The 16,785-nt window shown below is 57.5% G+C and overlaps 1 protein-coding gene across 1 annotated transcript; it reads right to left on the bottom strand.

Annotated features, from left to right (window-relative positions):
- Nucleotides 1-1,295: 1,295 nt before the first annotated feature.
- Nucleotides 1,296-6,448, bottom strand: CRABP2 (cellular retinoic acid binding protein 2). Its single transcript, XM_058160499.1, has 4 exons — nucleotides 6,281-6,448; nucleotides 2,956-3,134; nucleotides 2,157-2,273; nucleotides 1,296-1,760 (listed from the first exon to the last, which is right to left on the bottom strand). Exons 1-4 carry the CDS (start codon nucleotides 6,348-6,350, stop codon nucleotides 1,710-1,712), a joined length of 417 nt encoding a protein of 138 aa, XP_058016482.1. The 5' UTR covers nucleotides 6,351-6,448; the 3' UTR covers nucleotides 1,296-1,709.
- Nucleotides 6,449-16,785: the final 10,337 nt, after the last annotated feature.

The raw sequence follows: 16,785 nt of genomic DNA, 5'->3' as shown, positions 1-16,785 counted from the left end.
ATTAGGCCCCTGGTGGACTCTTTAGGGAACTGCAAAGGGGAGAGATTCCTGGAATTCTCCGTCCCACTGGATTCAGAACGAGGGAGCAAATCTACCCTGTTATTTTTTTTAAGGGGAAAAAAAATGGCTTCTTGTCTGTGATTTGGGAAGGGATGGAGCCCGCTTGGCAGTGAAGGGTCTGCTGGTCCTGGAACATCTTCCTGGTTCTCTGCCCTCTTCCCGGCTTGTGGCAGGGGTCCTCCGAGAGGATCACGTGGCCTGGGAGACCCTTGTACTCTCTGATGTGGCGGACAGACGGGGCTTGAAGGTTTTGGCCAATTTTGATCCCGAGTGGGCTGGAGTCAGCAGGTGCAGAGAGCCACAGGTGGCCAAGGGCACAGAGTTCAGGGCTGTCCAGGAGCCTTGCGGATCATCCTTCAGCCTCCTGGAGCACCCCCCCAACTTCCCCCCCCAATCGGTGGAAAGCTGGAGGAGGGGCCGCCAGTCTCTGTGGCCTCTGACCTGTCGGGCGCCCGGAGGGGGAGGGCCATGACAGGCTTTGTCTGAGGATGAAAGGTGCCCCTTTAAGAGTGAGGGAGGAGGGGGGGCGCTTTGTTCTCCTTCCTGGGAACCCGAAAGAAAAAGCGGAGCACGAGGTCACTGCAAGCGAGGTTGCCTGGGATAGCGCCGAAGGCTCCCAGCCTCAGGATGCAGGAGGGGTCCCTGACTTTGCCATGGCAACAGAGCGGGGGCTTGATGGAGCGCTTGTCTCCAAGGTTGAGCCCACCTGGCCGGGAGGAACTGCAGCTGGTCAGGGCAGGCAGACCGGTGACGGGGGGCAACTCTGCCTCACCTCGGGCCAAAGCCCCTGTCCTTCTGCTGGGTGGGTGGGCACCTTGATTTAAAGCTGGCCAGGAATTTCCAAGGCCTGGCACCCCCAAATCCTGAAACAGTGCAGGTCCAGAACCCTTTGGAAAGACCCCAGCCTGGGCTCCAGGGGCCCCAATTTCACCCTCCCCTCCCGTAATAATGGGTACCCCCAAGGAACAGCAGACCCTTTTGGGTTCCTCCTCTGGAATCTTAAAAAAAGTGGGATGGGGGGGTCCAATGGAGTGGGAATGAATCAAAAGGGCTTCAGAGATGGTTTCCTAAGCCCCCCCCACTCCCGAATCCCCCCCTGTTCCAGGAGAGACAAAGTGCCAGATGGGGAGATTGAGAGGAGAGGCTGGCAAGCCGAGTGGGGGTCACCAACTGGGCACGGAGGGTGATGAGGCGAGGAAACGCCTCCCGCATCATAGAAAGAATGGAGGCAGGAGACCTGGGAAAAGTTTTAATGGAGGCGGGGGGGGGGAAATGAAAGCACCTTCACAAACGTTACAGACTAAAAGGAAGGGGGTGGGGGTGGGGGAGGGGGGGGCAGATCTGCGCCAGCCCTTCGGTGGGTCCCCGCAAGACGATCTCTCTGCTGCTTTGGGGGTTCAGCAGCACACACCGGCCAGGAACAAAGAGGAGGGGGCGGCAGGGACACCTGAAGGGAAGCCCCCCTGCCCCACCCCAAAGGGGAGAGGAGGGGAGAGGCGCCAGCTTGTAGGGACCACATCCTGACCCCCCAAGCCTGGCCTTGATAGGGGCCAGGCAGTGGGGAAGGCTGGCATTGTGCTGCAGGGCAGGGGTGCTCCTGGGCTGTTCCCCCCACCTCCCCATCGTGTCTGGCGCTGGCCGGAGGCCTCTCACTCGCGGACGTAGATCCTTGTGCAGACGACGTCATTGGCCTTCATGGTCTGAGAAGGCAAAGGAGGAGTTGAGAGGGAAGCAGGAGTGGCTCTCATCCTCTTGCAGGCTGGGGAGCAAAGGGGCTGAAAAGGGCGAGGGGATGCCCCCCCCCTGAATCTGCACCTTGGGACATGGGAGAACAAGGTTGGATTTTTTGCTCTTCCTGCTTTCCTCAGGAGGAAAAAGGGGTCTGTGGGGGATGCTTTCCCTGCACCTCCTACAGCTGCCACCTCCTAGGCCATCTGGGTGGGGGGGGGGTTTGAGTAGGTGCAGCCAAGGTTTCAATGTTTCACTCTGTCTCACAGAGCCCAATCCTGGCATAAGTCTGTACTTTAGGCCAATGAAAAAAGAGCAACTGAGGAAGCAGGAGGGGGGAGGCAGAACAGGGGGGAGGGGGTCCTCACCAGAATGAGCTCCCCATCGTTGGTCAGTTCCCGGGACCAGCTGGTTTGGGGCCCTTCTCCTTTCAGCAGCTTCTGCTCACACACGATCTTGTTGTTGTTCTCCCACTTGGCCAAACTCTGGAAAGTGGGGAAAGAAAGCAAGTGTCCCACCCTCCTTGAGCAATGGGGTCCGCTGAGGCCAAGGAAGGTCCGCAGCCCCCTCTCGTCACACTCGTTTGTCACCCGGCAGGCTGCTGGCAGAAGGAGGCGGCATCAATGCGCCAGGGGCTTGTTCCGCTTTGCAGGGCAGCTCATCCATCACTGGGGAGGAAGGGCTGGCTGAGAGGAAGGGGGCAGCCAGAGGGCAGAGGCTTTGAAAGGCCGCAGGAGTCATCCCCACCCCCCTGCGCTGATGTCATTGTCTGCCCAGAGCCCAAGAAAGCCTGGGAGGGGGTTGAGATGCAGAAAGGATGGGAAGATGGGGGGAAGTTCATCTTCTCCCCCTCAACCTGGCCTTTCTGCCCCCCGTTTTGCAGGGCCAGCAGCTCCCCACCTTTTGCTGCAGCTGGTCCAGCTAGCTAGGGAGACAGCTGGACAGGGGGAGGGTGGCAATCACAAAAGCCAGCGGCCCCTTGGCAGGGGGGGCAGCCTCTGTTCCCCACAACAGCCTCTGTGCAACGGGAGGCCCTTCTCCGGAGCAAAGAGGCCTGCATTGTCAAAGGAGGGACCTCCTCACCCAGCAGACAGGACCCTACCGCTGGTCCATGGACACCGCCTCTCCTTTCCCCAACCACGGGCCTTCCTCCCGCCAGTCCCTCACCTTGCAAGGCCTCCCGTCTACCGTCTGCTCCTCAAACTCCTCCCCGACCTCAAAACGGACCTCCGTGGTGCGGACTGTGGTGGAGGTCTTGATGTAGAAGGAGGGTCCCTCCTGCTTGATCTCCACGGCTGGTTTGGAGGCCGCAGCCACCGCGATCTTCCGAAGCATCACGTTGACCCCTGGAAGAAGATGGGGTGGGGGGCCGAGATGAGCCGGTTCCCCGAGGGACCCTGGGTGAGACATGGCCTCCTGAACTGACCTGGGGTGAAACCTGATCCCCCTCGGATTGAACCCCAGTGAAGGTTGGAGCTGCTAGGGGAACATGGGACTTCTCCTCCAGGAGGGTTTTGTTTTTTTTGTTTTTTTGGAGCTGTTGAACCTTTAGGACTTTGTCTGCCAGAGTCTGGAGCCCAGCTGACTTCCACTGATGCAGCCCTGGCTCTGGTTCAGTGTGACTTTTTCCTCTGTGGCTCAGAAAAGGCCTGTGGCTGAGCCACCCTTTTCTCATCTGCTTGCCAGTCACACCCCTTCAAATTGGGCTTCTACACTCCTCCTGCCTGTGTTTACAGCTGGGCTCAATTTGCAAGGGACACACCCAGCTCTCCAACTGTGCTCCCCCTTTTGTAAAGTCCCCTGCCTCCCCCGCCATGTGCACATTCCTGCCTGTTTTTGCACGACAACATTTGCTGATGCTACAATGAACCTGTTCCTCTTTCCAATGCTTACTTCATTAGTGTCCTTCTTTGACTTTTTTTGTTTTCTTTCTTAAAACACACAAATAACACACACATAAATCACACATGCACGCACTCGCACACATTTGCAGATGTGGGCCTTCAGCCAGGTTGAAGGAGCGGAGTGTGAGGCAATGACAAGCGTGAAGGAGAATTGGGGGTGAGGAGGGACATTGTCATGTTTCCGAAGAAACAGTCATCCAGAACTTGCACAACTGTCAGTCATGACAGCTTCCCTGAGGGAAGCTGCCTCAGTGGTGTTGTAGGAGCTAACAATTGTGCAACAGGCATAAGAGGCAGAAAGAACCGAGTCTCCATGGGAAAACTGAGGCACTAACTTCCAGGCAGCCTGGTTGAATCCCAGGAAGGTGTAAACCCGGGTGGGGTGGGGTGCAGGGGAAGCTCCAACCTTGGCAACTTTAGACCTGTGGACTTCAATTCCCAGAATTCCCCAGCCAGCTAAATCAGGCAGATTTTTCTCCTCTGGATTGGCTCCCACTGCTTTATTTTGTTTGCTATTAAATCAGATTTTCCAAGGGGTCTGGATCCAATCAGTGCGGTAGCTGAAGCTTCCCTGCCTGTCCTGGACAAGCCATTTTTCAACCCATCTGCTTTCTTTTTCCAATTGCGCTTATCCCCCTCCATTACTGGAATGAGAGTGGAGAGCAGCAGGGGTGCGAAGGAGCCTCACCCTTTCGAAGCAGAGATGGGGCCGACCCTGTGTCAGCCCACATGGAAAAACATGTGTCGCGTGGCCCTTGGATGGCCGGAGTCAACCGGCTGCCACGTTTCTCTTGGTGAGGACAAGAAGACATACCAAGACCTGGGCAAAAATGGTGAGGGAAGGGAAGTGGCAAGGCAGGGCCAAAGAGGAAGAGAACAAAGACTTCTGCCAGATGTGTGTGTTGGGGGGGCGGCTCAGGAAGCTTGCCATTCCGGGGGGCCCTCACAACTTTCAGGGACATCTCAGTGGTATCAATTGTAGAACAGGATTAGGGCCCCAAAGGCCTAGATCAGGGGTGAAATCCAGCAGGTTCTGGAGAACCGGTAGTGGAAATTTTGAGCAGTTCGGCAAATACCACCTCTGGCTTGTCCCAGAGTGGGGTGGGAATGGAGATTTTGCAGTATCCTTCACCTGTCACACCCACCAAACCACACTATGCCCACCAAGCCATGGCCACAGAACCGGTAGTAAAAAAATGTGGATTTCACCACTGGCCTATATGCTAGATTGGCCACCGAGATAAACTGCCTCTAGGGCTGGAGGCTTCGCTTCACTCTTCCCCCAAGCAGCTCCAGCCCAGACTTGCTGCTGCGCTTCCGCCTCCTCAAGAGCAAGAAGGCTCTTGAGGCCCTTTTATCCCTTTCCTCTGGGAATCTCCTCCCCAAAGAACTGGGCCACAGCCCTGGCTTCTAAGCGGCCGTGCGCCCTCCCTCTCTCCCTCACAGATTCACAAATGCACATCTGAATGCCACTTTGGCCTCTCCTCCACCCCCCTCCCGGCATCAAATTATCCCCATCTGGGAGGCAGGAGGCGGAATTGTGGGGGGGGGGGAAGGAAACCTGAGGATTTGATATTTATCCTGAACTATGCTTTCCCCAAGCTGGAAGGAATTTGCAAAAAAAAAACCCGAAAAACCCTCCATCTCCTCCTGCTTTGAAAAGAGAAAAGGAGAGGGGGCAGGTCTGGGCTAGAGGAGCCACGAGCCAGAGACCTTCCCCCAAAAGAAGACAGGCTTGAAAGCAGCCCTTTCCCCTAACTTTGCTCGCTTTAGGTTCATGGGTGGGTTGGCTGGAAAAGGTGCCGGGTTTTTTTCCTAGTTGAAGGTGGAGGAGGGAATGCGGGTTTCCCCCCCCCATCCTGGCTGCTCTCCGCAAGGGCCACCGAGGACTGTCCGGGTCAGGGAAGGACCGGGCAGAGCCCCTGCTTGGTGGCGGAATCGTTGCCCCCGGGAGACCCGAGCATCCCCTCCCGTTTCGGCCTCCCCAGCGGGGCAAATCCCCCAGAACTGCTGCTGAAAAAGAGAACGTTGCTCTGCCTCGGTGCTCTCTGCTTCTCTAATCCTGAGAATAAAACGGGGGAAAGACGGACGCGGTCTTGAAGGCTCACCTGGGGTTCCCTCCCCCTCCCCCCCGCCCCGATCTCTCCCAGGGAGGAAACGGCGCTGCTGAAGGGAACAGGCTGAGACGGGAACAAGGGCACGACCCTCTGCCCCCCACCGCTGTTTCTCGGGTTCCCGCCTCTGGGATCCCCGGGGGAGCGAAAGATGCCGGAGAAGCGGTCCCTAGAGGGAGGCGACTCCAGAGCGCGGATCCCTATCTTGGGGGTGGGTGGGGGTTGATCGGAGCCTTTCCAGAGGGGTCCCGCACCTGAGGTCCGGCTGGACCCGCCTGGCTCCCTCCCGAAGCCCCCAGCCCGCCCGGAACAGCTGCCTGGCCCCCGACGGTCGCTGCCTTTAATTGGCTCGGGGTTTCGGGAGTGGGGGCGGCTTCCCCGTCCCCTTCCTCCTCTACGTGGCCCCCGGACCCCTTCAGCCTCCCCCCTCCCGAGCGCAGCCTCGCGCTCTCCCCGGCCGGCCCTGCCGCTCACCCAGCTCCTTCAGCAGCTCCTCGAAGTTCTCCGAGCTGCGCATCTTCCAGCTGCCGGTGAAGTTGGCCATGGCGGCGGCGAAGACGGCCGGGCTGCTCCCTGGTCCGGCGCGAGAGGAGCGCGAGCAAAGCTTCTTCGCCGCCGCTGGTGGCTCCGCCGGCGCGCCTTGCCTTAAGAGCCGCCCGCCCCTCCCCGCCCCTCCCCTCCCGAGGAGGAGGGGGGCTCCCCCCGCTCACCTGCGCGCTCCCCGAAAAGGCGCTTTCCAGGCCCGGGTCCTGAAGGGACGCCTCGGAAGGCTTGGACGCCGTCCCATGTCACCGCGGGCAGCAAAGGTGGGAGTCGGGCCTGGGAGCCCCCCTGGATCTGGCCTTCTCAAAGGGGTGTGTGTGGGGGTGATAGGTTTGGGACTGCGACACCCCAGGCCGATAGAGAGTCCTGCCTCGCTGACCACTTGGCTAGGTTTTAGGTACCCTGGAAATTTTAATTGGCTCCTTGCAGGGGTTCTTTGCTGGTTTTGAAAGGTTTGGGGGACCCAGGCTGGTCTGGAGAGACTGGTGGCCTGGTGCCCTCCACAATTGTGTATGTGTGTGTGTGTGCACACGCTCAACTCCTGAGTGACTGGCTAGGCTGAATAGAGGCCTAAAAGCACTTCAAGCCAGCAAGAATTGAGGGAGTCCAAGTCAGCCCCCTCCCTCCCTCCCTCCTTTGTCTGGGATTGACTTCAGCCACAAGCCAGCTCTGTCCTTCAAGGGGAATTAAAGTGCCCCCCCCACCCTCCCCCCATTCTGGCATCCCTTCCCTTTTAAAAAGGACGAGAAACAGGCAACCACATCTATCTATTTATTCCATTAACTCAGTTTATCCCTTGCGGCAGCCGGCTGCCTTCGTGGGTGAGTGATGCTCCCTGCGCATGCTTCCATGTGGGGGGATGGAGAAGGGGGGCAGCCAGCGCCTCCACCCAGGGGCCGCCCTGCTGGCTTGGCTCTCGGGAGCCAAGCCAGAGAGGAAGGCCCCATGGTCCCCTTCTAGCAGGTTTCCCATTAAGAAGACCAAGAGCACACGGGGAGGAAATGCACTGCACTGCCAAGTGGCGGGGAGTCATGGAGGAAAGCCCCCCTCCCTCTACAGAGAGGGCAGTTCAAAAATCCTGGCTTGGCAACCTGGCTTTTGTTTGCAGAAAGTTGGCGGATTATAGGAGGAATTTTCCGAAAGAAAAAAGCCCACCTCCCTCCTGCTATGTGGGGAAGGAGCTGATCGTCCCCCCCCTCCCCACTGAAATTCAATCCCTCCTGCTTGAGCCTTGTGAGGTAGCGCCCTGTGCAAAAAAAAAAAAAAAACACGCTCCTGGGATGGGTAGAAAACTCGCCCCATCTCTTCCTTCCAGCCACTGATCCGGGTCCTTTCAGAATGGAGGGAGCTCTCCCCCACTGGGGGGGGGGGTGCACAGCTGCTTTCCAGGCAGCCCCTCCCACTTGTTGGTTCCTGGACCCCTTCCAGGATCAGGAGAGCAAAGGCAGCTACGGAGATAGATGGGGGTTCAAAACAAGCCCTCCTGCTGCCCCTCATCCACCCATGTGCAGGCACCAGCTTTGGGACAAGGGAGATCCCCCCATCGCCTCCCAGCACCCAGTGCAGGAGGGAGAATTAGTTCCCCTAGGGAATTGTTCCAGGAAAGCAACATGGCAACTGCCCCAGCCCCCTCGGGCTTCCTCTAGGGAGGCCCAGCCCAGCCACCATCCAGGGAAGGGGTGCAGAAACCCCCCCCACCCCCATTCAATGTTGGAAAGCCCGAGCGCCCAGGAAATTGAGCAGAGCAACTGACCGGCACTCTTGGGCTAGTCAGTTTTTCAGGAAAGGCTCCTGGGTTGTAAACCTCATCCCTGGAGGCCTTGCAGTCCCAAACCCCCAGCCCCCCCCTCCCTGGGGCAGGAAGGCCGAGTGAGGCAGGGCAGAGAGGAAAAGGGAGAGTGGAGGCAGGAACCGGCCTTGGGCAGGGCCGGTCAAGCACTCCTGTTCTCTTTGGGCTTTAGCCAATATTTGTGCAGTTGGGAAGGAGCGGCCTGGCGCTGCTGAGGGTCCCTGCAGGGCTTATCCTGCCCCCATTAAAAAGGTGTCTGAATGAAGCCCACATGGAGTCCCCCCCTTGTCTTCCAGCCCAGCCCCAAATCCTGCTGGCCTCATCTCCCTGCTTAGTCCTTTCAGTGGGTATTCTCCCCCCCCCCCGCCCCCGTGTGTGTGTGTGTGTGTGTGTGTGTGTGTGCGTGCTTTGGCAAGGGAAGCAAGGAAGAGCCTGAAGACATCTCCTCTCTGTTTGCTTAGCGTTCACCCTCCTCCCAAGTAACATGCCATGCATGACTGAGCAACCCGGCGGGGTGAGCGGGCACACACACACACATGCACACACTGTGTAATGGAGGCATTAAACGATTATTCTCACCCACTTGACAGCCCAGTTGTTTTTTTCAGTCAGATCTTTTATGGGGGGGGGGCGTGCCACTCTTCAAAAGACCCTCTACTTGCTTGCCCATTTGTCAGCTCGGTGCCCTTTGTTGGACCCGATGACCTGGAGGGCCTTTGCCAGCCCTACGGTCTGATTCCCCTCCCCTCCCCTCCTCTCAGCTCTGAGGAACAAGACCTGGAGGGGGCAATGCAAATGCCCCCATTTCTGGGGGAGAGAGGCTGGAAGGGCCCATCTCTGTCCCTTGACTAGGCCCATCCAAAGTCAGGACGGAGCCTCTGGCTTTGGTTCTTCTAGCTCTGCTTCCATTAAGAGCCGTGCCAGGCTGCAGGGGTTTGGCCTGGATTTGACCCTAGGGTGATCTAGACAAGATGCAATCCTGCCCAGAGCCTGAAGCTTTCCTGGTTAGCCCCTGGATCAATCAGCCTGCTTTTTCGGAGCCAATGATGGTGAACCTATGGCACGCATGCTCAAAGTGACACCCGAAGCCATGTCGCCTGGCACACACAGCCTTGCCTGTTTGTCTTCTGGGTTTTTGGCACACATGTGTGTGCGATGATCAGCTGTCCTTCATGCGCGTGGCAGTGCCAAAAACTAGTGGGTGCATGTGCGCTAGCCAGCTGATTGTCGGGTGCGCCTGCGTGCTAGAACCTGGAAGTTCAGCTTTTCTGGAACGCGATCCCTTCGTGCGTAGCAGTGCTGAAAACCGGCCCGCGCATGCAGGCCAGCCAGCTGATCACCGGGCACGCATGCGTGCTAGAACCTGGAAGTTTCGCTTTTCCGGAGCGCAGCCCTGACAAGTGTGTGCGTGTGGGTGCGATGTTTCTGTGCGACCTTTTCAGCACTTGGTGCCAAAAAGTTTCGCCATCACTGTTCTGAGGTTTGCTGCAAGCAGAATCGCTCCAGAAACAGAGACGAGGGAGGGTCGCTCAGCCCAGCAAACCCATCGTCCCCAGCAAAGCCCGGCTGAAACCAAACCCACCAAAAAAGAGGGTGACGTTTGTCTCTTGCAAAGATTCCCGAGGGCTGCCCCACTCCAGAGGAGTAGGAAGCGGCGCCAGAGACACAAAGCTGGGGAGGGGAGCCAAAAGCCGCTGGGGGCCCGTGGGCCAGGCTGCCTTTTTCCCAGCAAAACTTCCAGGGTCTGAAATGTGGGGATGATTAGATGAGCAGAATCTGGACCTAATTGGCTCCAGGCAGAAATCCTCCTGCCTGCCTGTGAAATACCAGAGGGAGGCTTGGGGGGGTGGGAGGGACGAAGGGGGCTGCAGTGGCTTCGGTTCAAAACCAGCTTCCCCACCAAACACACATCGAAAGAGGGAAATCTGGCCGGTTCCCCAGTTTTCTTCCGCATGCTGATGGAAAACCCCCGTCTGGGACGGCCGCTTCCTGACCAAGCAACCGTCTGAGGCTGGGGAAGTCACACCCGGCTGGCCCCACTTTGCAGAAAAGAAAGCCCTGTTCTGAGGAGGGCCACAAGGCTCTGGTTTCTATGGGGCACAAGATACGGGACAGACCAAAAAAGGAGAGAAGGACACAGATGCCAAATTGCATTGTAGGCAGCTTCTCTTGTTGAGCTGCAACCCTGAGCAGCCTCCCAATTGCCTCCCCCTCGCAACTTACAATTCTTTCACCCAAATTCTGCCACTGTTGAGGATGGAGAAGACACCTTGGTAGAGATTATGCCAGGCCCTCCGTTGGGCAGGCAAGGAGGGTGAGAGCATGGAAGAAGTAGGAGTTGGAAGCCGTTGAGGCAGACACCCCCCCCCCACTGCTGATTCAGAGGCAGCACAATCAGACATGCAAGCCCTAGAGATAGGCCAGATTAGGAAGTCAAGGCCACAGGAAAGTCAAAACTGGTTGCTGGGAATGGGGTGGGGCACATGATGTTAATAAATCATGATTTATATGTTATTGATTAGCTATACTGACTGACTTTTGCAAGATTAATTGGCTGTATCCCCTTCTCCTTTTGGTAGGCTTTGGGGACATACAGCCCCCCCCCGTGTCACCCCCCAACAGCCACAGGTGCTGGCCGGGAGGGAAAGGTTGTGGGCAGCTGGCTTCCCCCAGCATTTCCCCCTTCCTTTCCTCTCCTGTTCCCAGCCTCCTCCCTGCCTGCCCGCTCCAGCCTCCTGGAAGCCCAGCCAAGCCAGAGAGAGCAGGAGTCCGGCTGCTGCAGGGTGTGAGGATGAGGGAGCCGGCCGACCAAGGGCCATGAGGGGCAGGAAGGAGACGTCACCCTCTCTTCCTCTCCAGGTGGGCTGGCAGGAGAGGCTGACCCTCTGGAATAGCTGCTGCAGGGAGGGGGTGGCAGAAGCGGCAGGGCAGGAGGCCAGTCCGTGGCAAGGGGCTGAACGGAGCCTACCTAGCGTGGGACCTCGCCGGGCCCTTGGACCCCAGGCCAGATGAGGCCAAGTGACCCACAAGAGGGTGTCCGCTGCCTCCCAGACCTTGGACCAGGACGATGGTCAGCCCTGAGCCTCGGGGTTCTGGCAAGCACATCAGAAAGCGGACGGACACCTAGAGCAAAGCTGGGCTTGTTAGCAGGGAAAGTTCTCCTCTGATGGGTGAAGCAAAGAACTAAACCAGTGGTTCCCAACCTTTTCTTGTTTGAGGCACAACCTTTTCTTGTTTGAGGCACCCTTGGAAAGCCTTTCAAAAGTTCCCGGCACCCTTATAAGGAAATAGATATTTAAAATCTCCGTAGCTCAAAAGTTCCCGGCACCCTCAAAAGATCTCACGGCACCCCTTAGTGCCGCGGCACACTGGTTGGGAACCACTGAACTAAACGGCTCCTTTGTTCTGGCCAACTGAGGGCTTGTTGACAATAAACCACCATTTTAGCCACGCTCTTGTCCCACGAAGGGAGCCCGCTGTCCATTTTGGGGATGTCTAGATTAAGTTAAGTTACTCTCCGCTGCTAGAGTAAAATCACAGCCAGGCGCTTTTTTCCCAAAGTCTCAATGCTGGGAGATAAAAGCCCTCGTGAGCCTTTTGCAGGGGAGGCGGGGGGCAGGTGGGAACCAATCCAGCTCCACCTTTTTCCCATGCCAAGCCCCAGGTGGAGATGGAGTGCCCACAGGATGCCCAAGCCCCCCCCCCATGGCAGAGGCTGGATGGCAGCCAAGGAAGAAGGGGGGAAGCCATGATGAGTGACTCACAGGGGTGGGTGGCTGGGTGGGGGAGCGAATCCCTTCTGGATATTCCTCAGTTTACCCAGCCATTGGGTGAGACGGAAACTCTCCCCCCTTGGCTCCAGTCTCATCTGGGGACTGGACAGCCTGAGTCACCTGGAGATGTAGGCAAACCCAGCATTAATTTACCACCTCCCCATAAAGGGAGCCCCCTTCCTTAATCTCCCCCTGGCTAGATAAAGCCTCCTGGGGAAGGAGAAGAAAAGGCTCCATATCCAAAGCTCTCCGGTTTCTGAGCCGGGCAAATTTTCTCATCTTAATGTGATTATGGCAAAGGATTTTTTCTCAGGGTCTGCAAAGAGGAGGAGGAGGAGGCGGCGGCAGCACCGGAGTTCAGCCGGCAGCCACAGACCCTTCCAATTAGGAGGCTGCAGTGCTGAGAGAGGGGGAAGGAATGTGGGCCCCTTCCTTGCCCTGGAAGGCTGCCCCCTCCCGCCCCAGTGGCTGCCTGCCCTCCTGGTGCCCCTCAGCAGAGCCCCGCAGCCGGTCGGGGTTCAGGCTGAGGCCCGTTGGGGGTGGGTCTTTGTCGCTGCCTGAATGGGATCCCGTTGCCCATTGTGGGGACAGCAAATTAAGGCAGGAGCTTTCTCTTATCCTAGAAAGTTCCCCAGATCTCCAGGGGGTGGAGGGGGGCAGTGATGGGGGGCTCAGAAAGTTAAGATGAAGAGGTTCCAGAAAGGGCAAGTCCAAGGCAATGAAACACCCAGCTCAGGAGCAGTCTACCCCAGGCAAAAGCTACAAGTCCAGGAAATTAGTCAGTGCTTAGTCAGCTGGCTAAGCCGCCCCTTGGCTTAACCAAGGTTTTCTGACTAAACAATCCTGGATAGCTTCCCCCAAGGCTGAAAGAGCAACAACATCTCTGGGTCTCTATCTGTCAGTGAGGGGGCCGGACTGCCATCTGGAGGCAAGGGGGGGTGTCAAGGGGGGGCTTCCTGGCTCTGATTGACAGGGACAGAACAGGTTTTAATGGCTGGCCATCTATATAACCTGAAGGGGGAACCTCTGGTCTAATTGTTTCCAAATTGAGGACAGACATAAAATCCATATAGAGAAGCATCCATTGTGGGTCCTTTCTCTGCCCCCCCTCCTGCAAAGGGGCTCCCCTCACTCACAAGACATTCCTGCTTTATTGATGGCTGGCTTTTAAGACAGGGTGGGAAGTGTTCGGTTACACAAAGAGGCCGTCTCCCGTCTCCATTTTGTTCCTTGCCTCTTTCCGGAATTAAGAACAGCTGTCCCCAACCTGGCCCGGCCAGTTGTGTTTGGCAACCTCTCCCATCAGAGAGGCTGGGGCGGTTGCAGCTCTTTAAATGCCCCACAACCAGTGGCCACTTCCGTCTGGAGGGCAGGCAGCGCCCGGGAGCTGCTGCCGGCTGCCCTTCCCTGTCATCCCAGCTGGCCATTTCAAGCTGCTTTGGGCCACTTCAGCTCCATCGTCAGCCGTGGAAAGGCCCCACTCAAGAGTTGGGGAGCAACAGAAACCCCGAGCTGCTTCGCCAGCTGGGCAGAGGAAGGGCGGACCCAGAATTTGCCAAGGCTGCCAGCTGGCGGGGGAGGGGGAAGAGAGACCCTTTGTAAGTTCCAGATTGACATCTCCCCCCCCCCATTGTCCTCCGCTCCATTCTCGGAGAGGGGAGGTTAAAGAAACAGTCGGTGGGATAAATTATTAAAAAAGGCATAAGGTTGGGAAGAGAGAAAGGGGGGTGGGTGGGTTGGAGGGCAAAGGGGGAAAGAGAAAGAACCGAAGTGTGAGATTTCCACCTGGTATTAATTTTTAGCCTCACATCTCTCAACTTATCTCCATAAACACTCAGCCTCTCTGAGTAATTATAGGGTCTCTGCCACTCAGCCAGGGAGCTGAGTGGCAGTTGCTGGGTGGTCTTTCCTCCCTCCAAGGCGAAGGCAGGTTCCCGCAGGGGCTGGGCAGGCAGGCAGGCAGACAGGCACCAGCCCTGGGACCCGCTCAAAGCCACTCGGTCACTCTTCATAGCTGAAGGGCCTCCTTACAATGGTCAATGGTCCGGGCAGAGTCCAGCCAAGCTGTGGCAAAAGCAGCCACTGGAGAAGCCGCCTTCACACATGCCAGGGCCCTGGAGGGTGGAGGGAGGGTGCAGGCACTCCAGAGCCTGTGGTGAACACCAGTCCTGCAGGGGAGGGCAGGGGATTTTACACTCCCTCCCCTCCTGGCCCTGAGGCCAGGGCCTCCCTGTGAGCTCCCTGTCCAAAGGCCTGAAGGTGCCTTGACAAGGCCCGGCCCACCTGTGGGGCTCCCCTTTGCAGCTGCCCTGCAAATGGCCCAGGGGAGTTGGGGTGAGCCCCGAAGAGCAGGCCTGGAAGGGGGAGGCTTCCACCCGGCTGGGTTCTTTGGAGGGACAGGACTGGCAGGGGCCTCTGGTGGGCTCCTAGATCTGGCTGATAAGTGGAGCCTGGCCCGGCCCAGCCCGGGAAGGAATAAGCTGGGCTGAGCTCTGGCTTTGGGGACAATGCCCGGGAAATGGCCTGGCTGGAGGGTGGGTGGCTCAAGGCTGCCAAGAACGGAGAACCCCAGGCTCCAAAGAGAAGAGAAGCAGTTTCTCTCTCTTCCCCCCCCCCTCCCGGCCATCAGAGGCAGTCTGGATAAGGCCCAATCCAAAAGAGCAAGGCCAGGGATGATGGTCCAAGGCAGAAGGGGATCAGGCATCCAGGGAAGGGTCTGGGGTGATGTGGGGTGTTTGCTTCCCCCCCTTGCAACCTCCCCTCCCCCCCTACAGAGATGGGCAAGGGATGGGGCACCTTTGCTCTAAAAGGATTCCCTCCCTTGCAAATCAAATGCACCCCCCCCCGCCCTGCCAGACTACCCCAGGAGAGCCGGAGGGCCTGGGGGGGGGGTAGGGGAGGAGAAGGGGACTTCCCGCCTTTGTCTGCTCCTCCAGCAAGTCATAACTTGTGCTCCCCAGACTCTCATTCGCTTACTCAACAACTTCCTGAATTCCTGGGAATGAAGTTATTCCTTCCAGTTTTCTTTCAGGAGCCAAAGGGAAGGCACTGGCCTGGGAGGCGGAGGGGGGGGGTTCGCTTGGGATTGCAACTGGTTGGCACACGCCAGAGAAGGGAGTCGGTCCCACAATCCCCGATGAGCCCTGAAAGGGGAGGGGGAGCTCCCGACACTTCTCCTGACCCTGTTTGCTGGTCTTGACCCTGCCTGACCCTGAGCCCCGCCTGCCTGAGGTCCCTTTTCAATCACTCCTTACTAGTCATTAGCCAAGATAAAGGCTCCTTTTCAAATGCCTGCCATCCCCTTAGCCCAGGGATCTGCAACTTTAAACACTCAAAGAGCCATTTGGACCCGTTTCCCACAGAAAACAAAACACCGGGAGCCACACAACCACAAAATTAAACGTTCTGTTTTCTTCTGAAACTTTTCTTTTGTTGGATTTATCCATGGTTGGCCTCCCAGGGATTGAAAAGCTCAATAAATCGTGTGCCAGTGGGTGTCGCACATTGGCGGTTGTGACGCATATTTTGAGTGACAGGGAGCTGCAGCAGAGGGGTGAAAGAGCCACACGCGGCTCCAGAGCCGCAGGTTGCTGACCCCTGCCTTAGCCTGTTAACTCAGCCCCTGAGCCCAGCCAGTCCATGTGGGGTTTGGCTCTCAGAGGGGGCTGCTTTGGCCCCGGGGCCCAGATGCCACAGGTTCTCCTCCTCCTTCTTACAAAGCTGCCTTGGAGAAGGAAAGCCCGGCAGGAATTAAGTTATTTGTGGGAATAAAGAAAGAGATGTGCCAATTAATACCTCTGAGGGCCATTCCTTAATGTTTGGAACGCAGAGAGCTGAGCTAAAGCTAACAAAGGGCTGCCCTCATGTTATCATAGTGTTATAAACTGCTGACTGTTATGAACATTATCTCTAGCCAACAGAAACACCCTCCTCCTTCAGCCTAGATCTGGAGGGGGTGGGGCTACATCTAAGCACATCCCTAATTGCTGACATGAGGACTTTTGGGGTGGGGAGGGGAGGCCCATGGTGCTCTAGCAAAGAAGGGGGGAGAGGAGAGCAAAGCAAAGGAAGTGGCCACCCACAAAGCGCTCTGGATCAGCCCCAGGCGAGCAATCTATCACACCAGCAACATTCAAAGTTTTGTCTATACAGCAAGCCCCCCCACCCAGCCGTATCGCTCACCTCCCCTTCCTCACTTGGCAGCCTCAAAGAAAGCCGAGCTCCCTCCCCCACTCTTCTAGACCCATTATGGTCTCCTGCAGAGAGTTGTCAGACCCTCAGCACCCCCCACTCCATGGTGGCGAGCAGGTGCTGGAGGGGATCCCTGGGCCAGAAACAGGGATCTCTGTCCTGCAGCTCAAAAGTGGCAGGAAGAAGCTCCCTGCAGGCCTCAAACTGCACGAAGCGGAAGGAAAGACTCTGGGGCACCAGCAGGTGAAGGGATCCCCTTTTTAAGAAGCCCACCACCACCACTCGTCTTTCACAGATGCATGGGGGGGGCTCTTTTGTTACCCCAAAGAGGTTTCACATCCAGCCAAACCCAGAGAAAGACCTTTTTGACCCCCTGGTGCAGGCAGCCCCCTTTCCGGGCACCCTCTTTCCACTGGGGCTGCTGCCAAGAGGAACAGCAGCTTCCATCAATTTGAATATGATCATCAGGAGCAAACTCCCCCTCCCCCCCCAGCCCAAGGGGGAGCCCAAAAGTCAGCTGACCGGGGTGTTTCCGCCAAGAAGCTCAGACCAGGCAGGTCAGCTTTCCCCAAAGAGCCACCTGAGGGATACAGGCAGGTGAAGCTTTTTTGTTGGGGGCAGGCGTTGTTTAATTGTATAAAACCCCATTACATCCCCCACACCAGGCGCACGAGTTATACTAC

Source organism: Ahaetulla prasina, chromosome 17 (assembly GCF_028640845.1).
Source record: "Ahaetulla prasina isolate Xishuangbanna chromosome 17, ASM2864084v1, whole genome shotgun sequence".
Classification (NCBI taxonomy): domain Eukaryota; kingdom Metazoa; phylum Chordata; class Lepidosauria; order Squamata; family Colubridae; genus Ahaetulla; species Ahaetulla prasina.
This window is presented reverse-complemented; position numbering and strand designations above follow the sequence as displayed.